The 16980-nt window shown below is 39.7% G+C and overlaps 1 protein-coding gene across 1 annotated transcript in view; it reads right to left on the bottom strand.

The window, feature by feature from the left end:
• Positions 1–16980, bottom strand: part of NRP1 (neuropilin 1) — a 487056-nt gene that overhangs the window by 31059 nt on the left and 439017 nt on the right. Inside the window, 2 exon segments of the mRNA XM_029587037.1 lie at positions 11192–11329; positions 15271–15330. Of these exon segments, the coding sequence (XP_029442897.1) occupies positions 11192–11329; positions 15271–15330 (198 nt within the window).

Raw genomic sequence — 16980 nt, 5'->3', positions numbered from 1 at the left:
GATACCTTTATTCTTAAAGACTGCAAGCAGTAGGTGTTTAAGAATAAAGGTAGGAACCACACAGGACACTATTTTTTAAATTTCTCCTGAGCCTTTGACTCGCGGATTGATTTCATACCAGCTCTGGCACTGGAGTTAAATTTGCCGCGTTAAAAAAGTGTGCATTGGGTGCCCAGTGATTTTCTGCATTGGGGGGGGTGGGGGTAATAGCTAATAGCCTCTTCTACATGGAATTTACATATGATGCGCGCTATGGGCTGTGCAGTTGTTGGGATGTGCTAATCTCCTTATTGCATCGGGTGCTAGTCTAGTGCTAGGCTGAGCGCACGTTATTGCATCAGCTCCAGAGAGGGGAAACAAGGGAAGTTAGGTTCCAGAAGAGAGAGATTTTGGGGAGCTGGGCTAAAGGAACAGAAAGGCACACAGACTGGCTAATCCTTGGAAAGAGATTGAGGCTACAGAGTGGGAGACACACAGCAACTGCAAAGAAGGAAATCAGCAGGAAGCCCACCATTAAGAGCTGGGAGTCTGTAGGTCCATCTGGTTGTACAGAGCTAAGTAACAGCACTTGTGTTCCCTAGTGTAGCCCATAGACAAGGAGAGAAGAAATGCTCTCGTAGTATCTTTATTCAAGCCCAGCCTAGACTCTCTCAGGTTGAGCAGCCTGGTAAACACTACTGACTACAGTCCAGCCTGGTGGGGGGGCTGTTTGTGGCTTCCAGGAGCTGCTAAGGGAACTTGATTCCCTGCCTGTCTGATCCTGTCTGGGCGCCTGGAAGATTGGCGATTCTGCCCTAGAGATGGCAACCTGTTTCCAGTCAGCACTACATTCTTCATTTTTGTTTACTATCCGCCTTTTCACCAGCATCCCGGGCCCCAACCTTTTATTGTCTACATAAATCGGGGGCAGGGGATTTTTGGAGTATTCAAGGACTCCTGAGCACTCAGGTTTATAGCCAGAGAAAAAAGGGGTTGGTTAACCATTTTTGTGTTAATGCCTAAGTTTATATTTTAATAGTCACAGACTACATGCAGTGCTGCATAGGGCTTTTTTTCTTGGGTGCCCAGTATTTAAGCACACATTTTGTAATCTGTAAATTGTTTTGTTTTTTTTAAGTAACTTTATTCAGTGCCTGTTTGCATATAATACTGTTGCTTGTTATACCGGCGTTTGTTCTTTATTGTTCTTTACACTGTTGTTCAATTTTCCCTTTAACCTGTGTTATACACATTCCCCTTCCCCTACTTTTCTGTTGTTGTTATTGCATGCTAGGTTACAGTAAAGAGTATAGAAGGTATTTATATCAGTGTGTTGAGTTTTCCTACTGTACCTCAATCTCAGGGATAGGGGGGAGCATGCGGTACAGGATTCTGAGGCCATGGGACTCATCTTCTTTCAGTTGCTTTATAGTAATCCACAACACACACCCTGTCCTCTCACAACCTTAGGGAAAGGTGGAGGTTATTCTTCTTGGGCAGTCCCTCTCCCTTGGCATGTAGTTACCTGTGTCACCTGAAGGGGGTGCTACAACTGTCATAGGAGATTGTCTCATGGCCATACCTTAAAAGATGTGGGTGGGAGGGTGGGCCCAAATTTAGGCAGAGGCAACTGCCTAGGGTACCATATCTTTAAAGTATCAAATACTCAGGTTAAAGAGGATCCTGCTCCTGCTTGCTTTAGGGTTGGGCACCAGCACTGTTTCAAAGAGGCACTGCATTGGCTTTCTGGTCCCCTACCTCCTCTCCAATCTCCAGAGGGATTCCCCCATTCTCTGGTCCTGCCTACGGGTGACAAAATCCTGAAGGCAGCATAGAAGCTACCAACATTTCAGTATTTATTTGCAAACTTTTTGAACTGAGATTTTGCATAAATTGTATATATCTTCCTCCTGTTTTCCTTTTTTTCAGGTAATATGACTGCCCATATACTGTGTATATATATAATAACTCTAAAATGAAAAGCAACACTTTTCATTTAGACAACACCTTCCTCCAAACAGGATTCAAAGGTGCTATATCATTTTAAAACTCTATGACAGCCTCAAGGTTGGGAATTTGTACCAATGTGATTAATATTTTAGTGCCTATAGAGCTCTAAGTGGACTGGGTACATTTTTAGGATGATAGGCAAAGAAACAACCACAACTCTCAGTGGGAAAAAGCCGTGGGGGCCAATGAGTCCCGTTCTCCATGCAATATTAGAAAATGTACCCTTTCAGCAAGAGTAAGTCAAACTTACAAGCCAATAGATAACTCTTTTACAGTTTTATCTCCTAATATTAATAGTGCAAGCCATTTGTTTATTTACAGATTTTTCTAGGCCGCCTATGCCGGAGGAGCATACTAAGCGGTTAACAAAGCAAAAGATACAAGCAAACATAAATAGCAAAGTCAATTTAAGTTAAAACATCACCTACATAATAAAAGATAAACACACACAAGATTTACGTGAAGGCCGAATGAAAATCAAAGCTTTTAACGGTTTTCTAATGCCACACGTAGAGAGTTCCAGAGGAACAGTCCATTAACAGAAAAGGCTCTGGAGTGAATGGTTTGTAGCCAACTGACTTTAACAATGGGAGCAATCAGTAAATCTTTATCCACTGATCTCATGGAGTGCTGAGGAACTTATCTAACCAATTTATTGCTGAGGTAGACTGGGCCATCAGAGTAAAGGGCTTTGGTAAACCAAGGTCATCAATTTGAACTGAGTTCCGTCCTGGATAGGAAGCCAATGTAATTGTTGGAGTACAGGGGAAATATGTTCTCTGACTGAATGGGAAATGATTAAACATGCCTTCGGCATTCTGTAATAGCTGAAGTACCCTAACATATACTGTGGCAGCCCAATATATAAGGAACTGTATTAGTATGAGGTGGATAATATAAGCACCTGTACTGTTATTCTGAAGTCTGGTATGGGTAGAAGATGTTTCAATGGGTGGAGGCCTCTTAGCTTGAAAAAAGCAGATCTTACTACGGCTCTCAACTGGGACTTAAAATTGAAGGTGGAGTCCATTTGGACACGCAGAGCACCGATGGCGGTGGCGAAGACAAGTGGCTGACCATCCACGATGATGTTAGGTAGGTTGGTAGGAGATGGTAATCTACTTAACCACAGGGCTTTTGTCTTTGCTGGGTTAAGGGTTAAACCATTTTGCTGAAGCCACTGCCTCACATGATATTAAAGCTCTGTATTATTTGCTTATTTTTAACTCAGTTTATTCCCTGAACAGATAAGATTCAGCTAAATTTACCTCAGTACAGAGTGAATTCTAGCCCCTGGACAAATGGGCTCATTGGCCCTGCCCCCTTTGCTGACACAGTAACACTTGACCCTGCCTGCCTGGGAACATATAAAACATCTGAGATAAGCCGCTACTGCGGCTCGCCAAAGAGGTGAGCCAAAGAGGGTTGCCTCTTTGGGAGACGATTGGGAGTGAAATGGAGGGTCAATTTATTAAATCATTATGAGGTAGAAGGAGATATGAATCTAATGGGAGGAGAGTACAAGAGAGGAAGGATAGATATTCACAGAGATGTTTGAAAATGATTATGATGGTAGGCAAAGTGCAGAAAAGAGTTGATGTACTGCAGAGGGGGGAATTTAATTGTATGTTGTTAAATGCGAGATCAATTCAGAAAAATTAGTTGGAAATTTATGATATGATATTAGAGAGGGGACTGGATGTGGTGTGTATAACTGAATCGTGGCTTAAGGAGAATTCAGGGATAGCTTTCGCACAAATTTGTCCAAAGCAGTATAATATTATAACGTGTAATAGAAGTGGAAAAAGGGGTGGCAATTGTGTATGGGCAACATTTACCATTAAAAAAGATGGCTGTGGAGGGAATGAATGATTGTGAATATCTCCTAGTAAAATTAGAGTATGATGAGCCAATATGCTTATTTATATGGTACTGCTCCCCCTTCCCCCAGATATTACAGGGGAAAAATGGAAGAAGTTCTAGAGAACTTAATAGTTCAGGCTATTAATAACCCCTTTTACTTGATATCAGGAGATTTTAATTTGCATCAGGAAAAAAAATACAGGTATGGAGATAAGGGATTTTTATGTAAGTTAAAAGTAAGTAATTTGGAGCAAATAGTTTCGGAACCTACTCATAGGAAAGGGCCCGTGTTAAGATTTGATTCTAGGTTCATCTTTAGCATGATGGTCAGGCTAATCGAGATTTCAAGGAATGGAACAGATTTTATGGTCAGATCATTATTTGGTAAAATCTTCATTTTATTAAAAATAGGTTGAAAAAAAGAGGTATGTGAAAATGTTAGATCGCACTGGGGAAAGGTGGATCCAGAATTGTTTAGGAATAAGGTATACTGTGTTATGGATAAGTATGGAGGGAGATTAGAAGAGGGGAATGTGGAAAATATTGTTGAAGGTTGCTATGAAATGATAGAGGATAGTAAAGTAGAGGTGGGAATGAGGGAAAAAAGTAAGAATGTAATTGGTGGGAAGAGAGTAAAATATCCATGGTATATACCACTGAGTTAGCAAAACTGAAAAGTTACTGTCGTAGTTTAGAGAGAAAAAGGTAAAAAAACTGGGGATCTGGAAGATAAAATACAGTGGAGAAAGGGTAATTCAGATCATTCTAACAAGATTGTATTAAGGAAGTGGAAATACTATGGTGGAATAATTCACTTTTCACAACACAATCTTAAAATGTTATTTAAGATTCTAAGATTCAAAATGTGTTAGGGCATTATTGCAGGCGTTAGAGACCTAATGCCCACAATAACACCATAATGCATGCGATAAATATTGCATTGCGAAATGTGTAGAGAGAGAGAGAGAGAGAGCACCTCTGTGGAGACCACTGATTTTTTAACTATTTATGCCACTGTAAGAGGGGGCACTAGTAACACAAGGTGAAGTTTGGTTTGGGGGGGCAGTTTAACATGCACAGTCATACATACGAACAGCAAAGTTACCATCAGTGAAGATTTTATGTGATTTGGAGGGATGAACGGTAAAAGAAGAGTAGATTTGTACCGTGCAGTCTCTACCTAGCTTTATGCACTGAGAGAACATGGTACAAATCTACTCGTCTTTCACCTTTCATCCCTCCAAATCACATTAAATCTTCACTGATGGTAACTGTGCTGTTCATATATGTGACTGTACATGTTAAAATACCCCCCAGAACCTATCCCACCCCCACAAATCTCACTCCGAGTTACTAGTGCCCCCTCTTACAGTGGTATAAATAGTAAACTTTTTTATGAGAATCTTTCTCTCTCTCTCATGAGCAGCAGCCAAAAATGCGATAAAAGCCTGTCCAGGCACTTCTCAGCTTGTGATGTGAAAATATCACGGGTGCGATAAATTTAACACACATTGCGGTAAAATACCTATGTGAAGTGGTACCAGGAACATTACCCTAACCACACTCCTTTTTTTTTTTTTTTTTTACACAGGCGCTATTCTTGCTACAGGGTGGCCCATGGAAAAGTAGCCTGCCTGCATGGAAGGTTTTAGAAAAATATGTAGAATAGATAGATGATGGATGAGTTGTTATTGGGTATTGATATGGGGGGGAGGTGATTATGTTAATCCTATTAGCCTTGTCAAGTGCATTTGACTTAGTTGATCACTCTATTTTACTGCAGAGATGTAAGGAACTGGGGATCGTTGGAGTGGTTTTAAAATGATTAGAAAATTACCTAAAGGATAGATTGCAATGTGTCTTTTTTCAAGGTAAATGATCAATGTGGAAAACTATGGGGTTGGGAGAACCGCAAGGTTCCTCCCTTTCCCCGCTGCTTTTTAATGTGTTTCTATCACCATTGGGGAAAAGTATTTGATAATTTGGATTTAATGTGCATATTTATGCGGATGATATTCAGATTGTCGCCAGTCTGAGATGCAACCAGAAGGAAGCAATGATATGCGTGAATGAATGTTTACAGGGGGTTAAGGATTGTTTAATGGAGAATTGCTTGGTTTTAAACACTACTAAGACAGAACATTTGTAGTTGGGAAGGGGAGGAATTGAGGATTGGCCCAAATTGGGAAATGTAGAGTTGGTGTGTAAAAAGCAGGTAAGATCATTAGGGGTTAGTTTGGATGAAAAATTGACCTTGGAGAAGCAGGTTGTGCAGGTTGCCAGAAATATCTATTGGAAACTGAAAATGGTGAAAAGCTGAAACCTTATTTGGATTTGCAGGCATGCAGGCAGTGGTGTTGCTTTAATCCTGAATCAAATTGATTATTGTAACTCTGTTTATATGGGGTTACCCAGTAAAATTATTAGGAAACTACAATTGATTCAAAATGTGGCAGCTAGGATTATGACAGGTAGCTCAAGAAGAACACCAGCAATGCCTCTGCTATTACATTTACATTGGTTGCTGGATGTAAATTCAAATGTTTGATTTTGGCTTTTAAAAGTTTGAGGAAAAATGGTTCACCTCATTTGAAAAATAGTTTAAAATGGTATGAAACAACAAGAAATTTACATTCTAGTACATTTGGTGCCATCAAAAATGTTCTGCCATTTGAAACTATCTGATAAGTCCTTTTCAGCCTCTGTTCCACCTTTATGCCCTAATGATATAAGGGCAGAAAAAGAGTTAAAGCTTTTTCGGAGAAAACTGAAAACTTGGATGAAGTGTGCAATTTTTAATTGAAACATTTGGATAAGAAACAACCCTATGAGATAATCATGTATCAGTTATAGGGGACCTGGTCAGATGTATTTCTTAAGGGCATGGTTGTGTTGGATGTGGAAGATTTGCTTGAAATAGGAATATGTATAATTGTATTATATTTTATATTTTAGGTATTTTATTTTATTGTACATTGCTTTGGGCATTTTTAACAGTAAGACAATTAACAAAAATATGTAAATAAATAAATAAATAAATTATTGGGCTCTATTTTCAGAAGAACATAAGAACATGCCATACTGGGTCAGACTAAAGGTCCATCAAGCCCAGCATCCTGTTTCCAACAGTGGCCAATCCAGGCCATAAGAACCTGGCAAGTACCCAAAAACTAAGTCTATTCCATGTTACTGTTGCTAGTAATAGCAATGGCTATTTTCTAAGTCAACTTAATTAATAGCAGGTAATGGACTTCTCCTCCAAGAACTTATCCAATCCTTTTTTAAACACAGATTTACTAACTGCACTAACCACATCCTCTGGCAACAAATTCCAGAGTTTAATTGTATGTTGAGTAAAAAAGAACTTTCTCTGATTAGTTTTAAATGTGCCACATGCTAACTTCATGGGGTGCCCCCTAGTCTTTCTATTATCCGAAAGAGTAAATAACCGATTCACATCTACCCGTTCTAGACCTCTCATGATTTTAAACACCTCTATCATATCCCCCCTCAGCCGTCTCTTCTCCAAGCTGAAAAGTCCTAACCTCTTTAGTCTTTCCTCATAGGGGAGCTGTTCCATTCCCCTTATCATTTTGGTTGCTCTTCTCTGTACCTTCTCCATCGCAATTATATCTTTTTTGAGATGCGGCGACCAGAATTGTACACAGTATTCAAGGTGCGGTCTCACCATGGAGCGATACAGAGGCATTATGACATTTTCCGTTTTATTCACCATTCCCTTTTTAATAATTCCCAACATTCTGTTTGCTTTTTTGACTGCCACAGCACACTGAACCAACTGTTTCAATGTGTTATCCACTATGACGCCCAGATCTCTTTCTTGGTTTGTAGCACCTAATATGGAACCTAACATTGTGTAACTATAGCATGGGTTATTTTTCCCTACATGCATTACCTTGCACTTATCCACATTAAATTTCATCTGCCATTTTGATGCCCAATTTTCCAGTCTCACAAGGTCTTCCAGCAATTTATCACAATCTGCTTGTGATTTAACTACTCTGAACAATTTTGTATCATCTGCAAATTTGATTATCTCACTTGTCGTATTTCTTTCCAGATCATTTATAAATATATTGAAAAGTAAGGGTCCCAATACAGATCCCTGAGGCACTCCACTGCCCACTCCCTTCCACTGAGAAAATTGTCCATTTAATCCTACTCTCTGTTTCCTGTCTTTTAGCCAGTTTGCAATCCACGAAAGGACATCGCCACCTATCCCATGACTTTTTACTTTTCCTAGAAGCCTCTCATGAGGAATTTTGTCAAACGCCTTCTGAAAATCCAAGTATACTATATCTACCAGTTCACCTCTATCCACATGTTTATTAACTCCTTCAAAAAAGTGAAGCAGATTTGTGAGGCAAGACTTGCCTTGGGTAAAGCCATGCTGACTTTGTTCCATTAAACCATGTCTTTCTATATGTTCTGTGATTTTGATGTTTAGAACACTTTACACTATTTTTTCTGGCACTGAAGTCAGGCTAACCAGTCTGTAGTTTCCCAGAATGCCACTGGAGCCCTTTTTAAATATTGGGGTTACATTTGCTATCCTCCAGTCTTCAAGTACAATGGATGATATTAATGATAGGTTACAAATTTTTACTAATAGGTCTGAAATTTCATTTTTTAGTTCCTTCAGAACACTGGGGTGTATACCATCCGGTCCAGGTAATTTACTACTCTTCAGTTTGTCAATCAGGTCTACCACATCTTCTAGGTTCACCGTGATTTGATTCAGTCCATCTGAATCATTACCCATGAAAACCTTCTCCAGTAAGGGTACCTCCCCAACACCCTCTTCAGTAAACACTGAAGCAAAGAAATCATTTAAGCTTTCCGCAATGGCCTTATCTTCTCTAAGTGCCCCTTTAACCCCTCGGTCATCTAATGGTCCAACTGACTCCCTCACAGGCTTTCTGCTCTGGATATATTTTAAAAAGTTTTACTGTGAGTTTTTGCCTCTACGGCCAACTTCTTTTCAAGTTCTCTCTCAGCCTGTCTTATCAATGTCTTACATTTAACTTGCCAACGTTTATGCATTATCCTATTTTCTTCTGTTGGATCCTTCTTCCAATTTTTTAATGAAGATCTTTTGGCTAAAATAGCTTCTTTCACCGCCCCTTTTAAAAATGCCGGTAATCGTTTTGCCTTCTTTCCACCTTTCTTAATGTGTGGAATACATCTGGACTGTGCTTCTAGAATGGTATTTTTTTTTAACAATGACCACGCCTCTTGCACACTTTTTACTTTTGTAGCTGCTCCTTTCAGTTTTTTTCTAACAATTTTTCTCATTTTATCAAAGTTTCCCTTTTGAAAGTTTAGCACGAGAGCCATGGATATGCATACTGTTCCTCTTCCAGTCATTAATTCAAATTTGATCATATTATGATCATTAATGCCAAGCGGCCCCACCACCATTACCTCTCTCACCAAATCCTGTGCTCCACTGAGAATTAGATCTAAAATTGCTCCCTCTCTCGTCGGTTCCTGAACCAATTGCTCCATAAAGCTATCATTTATTCCATCCAGGAACGTTATCTCTCTAGCGTGTCCCGATGATACATTTACCAAGTCAATATTGGGGTAATTAAAGTCTCCCATTATTACTGTACTACCAATTTGGTTAGCTTCCCTAATTTCTCTTAGCATTTCACTGTCCGTCTCACCATCTTGACCAGGTGGACAGTAGTATACTCCTATCACTATAGTCTTCCCCGACACACAAGGGATTTCTACCCAAAAAGATTCAATTTTGCATTTAGCCTCATGCAGGATGTTTATCCTGTTGGACTCTATGCCATCCCGGACATAAAGTGTCACACCACCTCCCAGGTGCTCCTCTCTGTCATTGCGATATAATTTGTACCCCGGTATAGCACTATCCCATTGGTTCTCCTCCTTCCACCATATCTCTGAGATGCCAATTAAGTCTATGTCATCATTCACTGCTGTGCACTCTAATTCTCCCATCTTACTTCTTAGACTTCTGGCATTAGCATACAAACATTTCAAAGTTTGTTTTTTGTTTGTATTTTCATTTTGCTTTTTAATTGATAGGGATAAGTTAGAATTTTTTAGCTCAGGTGAGTTTTTAGTTACAGGCACTTGGACTACATTTCTAATTATTGGAACCTCACTGTCGGGATGCCCTAATTCTAATGCATCATTAGTATCCTTTGATGATACCTCTCTCCGAACCATGCACTGCTGAGCGACTGTCGGCTTTCCCCTTTGTTCTAATTTAAAAGCTGCTCTATCTCCTTTTTAAAGGTTAGCGCCAGCAGTCTGGTTCCACCCTGGTTAAGGTGGAACCCATCCCTTTGGAAGAGACTCCCCCTTCCCCAAAAGGTTTCCCAGTTCCTAACAAAACTGAATCCCTCTTCCTTGCACCATCGTCTCATCCATGCATTGAAACTCCAGAGCTCTGCCTGCCTCTGGTGACCTGCAAGTGGAACAGGGAGCATTTCAGAGAATGCTACCCTGGAGGTTCTGGATTTAAGTTTTCTACCTAAGAGCCTAAATTTGGCTTCCAGAACCTCCCTCCCACATTTTCCTATGCCGTTCGTGCCCATGTTTGTGTTATTGAGGAGACAGTTTTCTACACTTATTCCAACCAAAATTAAAGACACCAGCTAACTACATAACATAAATCTTAATTTTAGAGGGATAGTCATATGTGGTAAAAAAAAACCAACAACACTTAATTTGTAATCACGGTCCTGTTGGTTACATCTGGAGGAGGAGTTGGTTTAAATCCCAGCATTTTTTTTTAAGATTTGAGATGGAGGAGGGACCATTCCGTGAGAACGTGCACTCCTGAAGTAGGTGATCATGAAAGACAAAACTGTGTCCAGTGTGTTTATAGGTTATTCAAGATTATTTTCACAGTGGAATGTTTTTAGTATTAAGTACTAAGAAAAGATGAAAAAAAAATATGGGACTAGGATTACAAATTGCTTTTTTTTTTTGCTATGATGACATTTTTTTTTTTATCATGTATGACTGTCTCAAAAATTAAGATTTATGTTACATGATTACTGGTGTCTTTAATTTTGTTTGTGATATTTTTTCAACAGTTTTGTGGGAATCTTTATTATTTTGTTTCTTTCTTTATTTTCATTTTATCAAATTTTACATAGTGCAAGATAAATAACCTAAAAGATTGGGATAAACTCCAAAATTAATATTTCAGCACAGAAATGATCATAGGTATCTTGCTCAAAAACTGCAGTAAGATAATAATCGACATTGGGAACATCTTTTGGTAGACAAATGAAATATCTCTCATGAAGAAATGGTGTGCTCTCGTATTTACCTGTGTGATCTCGAACAGGCCCGGTTTTACTAGTCAGCACTGCCCACTTCAAATCCGCATGGGTGTCATGTATCCAATGGCAAATCGTCTTGTGTGATCCCCAGCCAAAGTCACAGTTGAAACTAAGAGTCGGCATGTCTTTAGTTTCAGGAGAGAAGTAGGGAGGGAAATGAGAAGTCATGTTAAAATATGCCAGTTTACAAATTTTAATAGTTTTCTCTTTTTTTTGAGATATAACCTAAGCTATCAAATGTTTGTTAAAATAATGATTATTTCTCAAGCAATCTACAGATGGATAACATTGTTGACATACACCAATATCAATTTTCACACAACTGCTACCATAGGGGTAGATTTTAAAAGGTTGCGCATGGGCGTACATGTGTGCGTGCTACCCGGCGCGCGCACATGTATGCCCGATTTTATAACATGCGCACACATGTTATAAAATCCCGGGTTGGTGCGTGCAAGGGATGCACAATTGTGCACCTTGCACGTGCAGAGCCTACTTCGAGCTGCTCTGCCTTCCCCTGTTCCCTCCCAGGTTGCTTTGAAATCGGAGCGGCCTTGGAGAGAACTTCCCTATCCCCCCCCCACTCTACCTTCCCTTCCCTCCCCCGCCTTTTCCCACCTACCATTTTTGAGTTCTATTTTTTGTTGCTAAACTTACTTCAGTCCGACTGCCGTCACGCAATCCCAATCACAGCGGCAAATGGCCGCTGTGATTGGGATTGCCCTGCCCCTTTTGGCAAGCCCCGGGACTTATATGCATCCCGGGGCTTTACGCGCGTTGCCGGGCCTTTTTAAAATAAGCCCAGTGCGCGTAAGACCATTTACATGCGTAACCTTTTTCAAATCTGGCCCATATTCTGGCCCATATGTTGTTTGTTCCTATGTTTCTCTGCTCTCCTATTGGTTTTTTGTACCCCTTACCCTTCCCCTGTTACTTGTAATTTCCGTTGCTTTTGTTCCATGTAAACCGAGGTGATGTTTCGACTAACATTGGTATAGAAGACTTTTTAAATAAATAAATAATAAATAAATATTCTCTCATGTCTCTATACAGTCTGACAATCAGAGGCAAATCTGCCATAATATTTATAATCACGTATTCTGATGGCAAAATTCAAGAATATTTTGATGTTTGCTACTCCTCAGGTTACTGCAGAAGTTATGGGCCTTGCAAAATATCCCTTATTGATTCTATAACTGCAAAATTCTAACTTAGCTTGCTAAACCCTAACACTACAACATATGAACATCTATACCAAGGTTCAAATCCAATCTAAGCAAGAAAACCAAAGTCATAAGAGGACTTCCATGCTTTGATGTCTGTGTGGATGTGAAGCATACAATCAAGTTTTAATAAAATAATAAATAAAAGGGTTCAGTTTCCTCAGCCCTGGACTATCAAGCAATAATTGTAAAGGCCTGCAGTTAAGGTCTTTCCCATAATTCAACTGGACCACAAGATGGCAGTGTTGAAAAGGAGAACGCTGAAAATTAAGGCATCTGGCCAATTCCACTCAGCCTACATTTCAAAACAAGTTTCATGTAAAACAAGGGAAGTCTGGTATTACGTGGTATATTATGGTCAGGATGAGATCACATCTTGTTTTTAGCTTTTATTCAACCCTACTCCAGTCTTCTACACAAAGTAATTTTATTTATTTAAACTTAAGACATTTGAAAAGAAATATCCTTGGGAAAAGCAGGCAAGAGAGAGAGAGAGAGGGAGATTTTACATTTCTGAGAAAAGATCTTCGATTGTGCTTTGGGTAATCAAATCAGCAAATCACCACCTTGGACAATGACAATTTTTCAGCTAAAAATAACTTTCATAAAAGGTATTGTCAGAATGGGAGACATCTCAAGTCAGGTGAGGCCTCAACAGTAAGAAAACCATCCCACAAACTATAAACAAAACCAGAGGCAAATTAAAAATTCTAGCTCTAGGAAGAATTTGGTTATAGTAAATGAAACAAAAGTTCACATAAAATCAGAATCTTCTTGGGAGCTTCTAACTATTATGTTTTGACAAAGGACAAATAAACATCCTGAAGGTATCTACAGTATATTAATATTTTACCACTGATCATCAGTGTCCTAATACTATGTCCCTCAACACAGGGAAGAGACTTGACAAAAATTACACTGTGGTTAATGAGCGGAGGAATTAAACCAAGATCTCTGGACTTCTCAGCTCTACTGCACTGCCAGCCTTGTCTAGGTACAGTATATTTATTTGCTGTACCTAACAGAAATGCCTTTTGTTATGGCATGCATATTACTACACACTAATTTATTCCTGAAGCACCACAAACAGCTGGGCACCCCTATCCCCATCAACAAGGAAATTCCTGTTAACTTACAGGGGTTTTAGTTCCTTACATTTACCATTATCTACATGCTAGATGAAGTCATGCCCTCATCAACAACTTCTGTCTTCTGAAGGCAATTCTTCTGAGACAAACCTTTCAACAGTACGCAAATGACTATTCTTGGGGTGCACGTAACCAAACAAAGGTAGCTGGCATTAAACTAGACACAGAGTAGTGAACATCTGTCCAAAACTGGTAGCTACAAACTAACTTATTAATGTAATTTTGTGGCGCCATGTATACAACCTGAACAAAACCATAGCCACTGACCAACTAATAGCTGCTTCTGTATAGGTTCGCAGCATGCTATTTTGAAAAAGAATTTCCAGCTTAAGACTGTAATCATGTGGGCTACAGAAAGCAATAACCCTATAACTGTGCAATCAGATTAAGTGTACAAGAATTTACATTTCGAGATTTCCAGTGATAGGCTCTTTTTGTTTAGTAAAGATACAATCAACAAAGCTGTGGGAAGAATACTGGTTTTACTGAGAGCATATTGCAGCAAATAGCACCCTCTTCTAGGTAACTGCAATTAGCCACACCCTAATCTACAGGACTTCAGCGGCCATGCAATCTTTTTTTTTTTTTTTTTTTAAAGAAAAAACTAATCATTATCACAGAATTGGTGCTCTATATTTAATATGTCTCACTTTACGTCTCCTGAAATAGCAACACTTTACTTTCCTTCTTGCTTCCATGTAAAATGCTGCTACTTCATGGGGATTATAGTGAATTAATAACATCACTGTTAACTCGTTTCATGGTTACTGGACTGAGACCTTGGAAAAGCGAAGATAATTTTAATTCGATTGCACAGTCTTGTGCCTCTTGCCTTCCATTGTACATGTGATTTCGCCATGAGTCAACGGCTTCTCTCTTTAATATACCAGACCGAAGTGTGTCTGTGTCACAGAAGAGAATGGGAGCTGTTAAAATCTGTTATTTCTTCCCAGCTCAGGTACTGAATGATCACAACATTTCTTTTTTTTTGCTTTGGGCCATCCATGCTGGGACGAAAGATTGATGCAGCTCTTCCACATTTCTGCTCAATTTTTCTTAATCACACTATTGAAAACTGAAACCAAGACGCTGCAAAGTCCAGAGAAGCAGCTAGCTAAAGACTGCAGAAGCGCTTGAGACAATTCCATGACCCTGCCACATTTTTTTTTACCTTCGCCCTTTCCCCACATTTATGACAGCGGTTTGTAGCTCGATGTTGGAAACATGCACTAACAAGGTTATTGTAAATATGCCAGCAGCGTGGTAAAGAAAACAGACACCCAGTGGAGGCACTGGGTTGGAGAAGCTGTGAAAAACGTAATAAATCAGATTGTGGCTATGTTTTGTTGAAGTCTGTAAACACAGTTTAATGTATGCCATGGATGTGATGGGGTTTTAGAACACAGCTCTTATTAGGGGGCAGCCTAGAATGTATGTTGTCACTGCTTAGCATTTACTTATACAGAAATTAATTCATTTATTGTCCATGGGGAATTTGTTGTTGGATGAAGAGTGGAAAATACATATATTTTTTATTTTTGGAGCAAAGAGAACACATGTTTCTTTAGCGAAAGGGACTCAATAAGGGGAAGGAAGGCCAAGGAGCTCTGCAAATGATTATTTGGTTTTGCCAATCTGGCATGGATCTTTAACTGGTTTTTTTTTCTCCATAACGAACATGAGGCTTGTTTGTACCTGGCTGGACAGTGCTGTCTATCACAGTTGTTTTTTCTGTACTCAGAAAAGCAGTTCCACCTAAAACAGAAGGCAACAAAAACATCATACACAGGGTAGTAAGCAGAATCAAAATTATATATAAAGTTATTTTAAAATCATGGAAGCAGATTGCATATGACAGACTTTTACAAGCAATCTCACAGAAATGGCACAGCTGTTAAGTAAGCAAGCCCTATCCATCAATTCAAGCTTGAGCCTGTAGGTGCTGAACTAGTTCTTTGATTTAACGCCAGTGAAGAACCCCGACCTTAATTCAATAGATGAAAAACTCTGTTCTTCCTCTGTCTGCTAGCAGATGATGATGTTGGGACTCATCAGAGCTTCCTCAAAGAGGCCCCAGCGATGCCACAGATAGGGAGAATTTAAAGGATATGGAGATGCGGGACTAGAACTGGTTAACTTGAGGAGGTCCTTAAAGAAAACATGTTTTTTTTTTTTTTAACTAAACAAAAAGAACTGAAAGAAAAGCCTGTGGCTACATAAACCGCAGTCAGTCGGAAGGAAATTGCTTCTGCTTGGGGCTGCAGCTTCCTCTGGATCCAGTGGTGGTCTGGATAACCTCTAAAACAAATGCCTGCAAAGTCACATTTCTTTGTAGCTTCTTCAGGCCCAGCTACTACCATTTGCAGCACTTGGGCCCTGATTTAACTACACTTGACTTTATGCACTGAAACTTCAGTGAATCAATTGGTCTAATAGCAGGAAAACACAGATTTCTTGGCTCTAATCTGTTATGTGAACACAGGATTCCACATTCCTAAATGATGATGTGATAACCCACATGTACACATATCACAGGGAAATGAATTAGGAGTTTCATTCTCGCTCATTTTCTGATATGTCTGTTATTGGACTAATTGAGAGGATAAAAGTTGTAAAATGAACTTTCTATGTACATAGTAGAATTGCCATGTATGGACTTTGCATGGCTATCCCAGACTCCCAAAGCTGAAACATGATACGCTAGAATGGGGTAACATTATAATGTAGGTTACTCACCAATGCATGGACCAGTAAGGGGCCGATGCAAAAAAAAAAAAAATGCCCTGAAAGCAGGTGCTGAGGGTTCAGCGCCCACTTTCCTAATGCACCCCCAGGCACCTATCCTGGGGGCTCCATGCAATATTAACATTAGGGATCGCGCTGTCAAGGAGGTGCTAGAGTTGATTGCGTGCTCCCAGCGCCTCCTTGACAGTGAGTGCCCGGGAGAAGTCGGCTGTCCACCGGTTAAGAAAATGGATGATGAATTTATCGGCATCCGTTTCCATAATCGGCGCACAGCCATGGGTTCCGAAAACAGATGCTGGTTAACTGAGCGTCCGTTTCTTGAACCTATCTGCCGACACTTTAAAAAAAATTTTTTTTTTAATCTTTCGTTCCTCTGACTTAATACCGCCACGATATTATGTCGGAGGATGTACAGAAAAGCAGTATTTTCTGCTTTTTTGTAAACTTTTTGGGGGCGCTTAGAAATTAATGCCTGCTCTGAGCAGACGTTAATTTCTGTGCAAAAATGTGTGTATTGGACGCATATTATTTTTTTGCATTTGGGATGACTAATAGCCTCATCAACATGCATTTGCATGTGATGAGCATTATTAGTTTCGCGGCACGTTGGACACGTGTTGAGGAGGCGCTAATTCCCTTTTAGCATAAGGGGCTGTGGAT

This window comes from Rhinatrema bivittatum, chromosome 2 (genome assembly GCF_901001135.1).
Source record: "Rhinatrema bivittatum chromosome 2, aRhiBiv1.1, whole genome shotgun sequence".
NCBI lineage: Eukaryota > Metazoa > Chordata > Amphibia > Gymnophiona > Rhinatrematidae > Rhinatrema > Rhinatrema bivittatum.
This window is presented reverse-complemented; position numbering and strand designations above follow the sequence as displayed.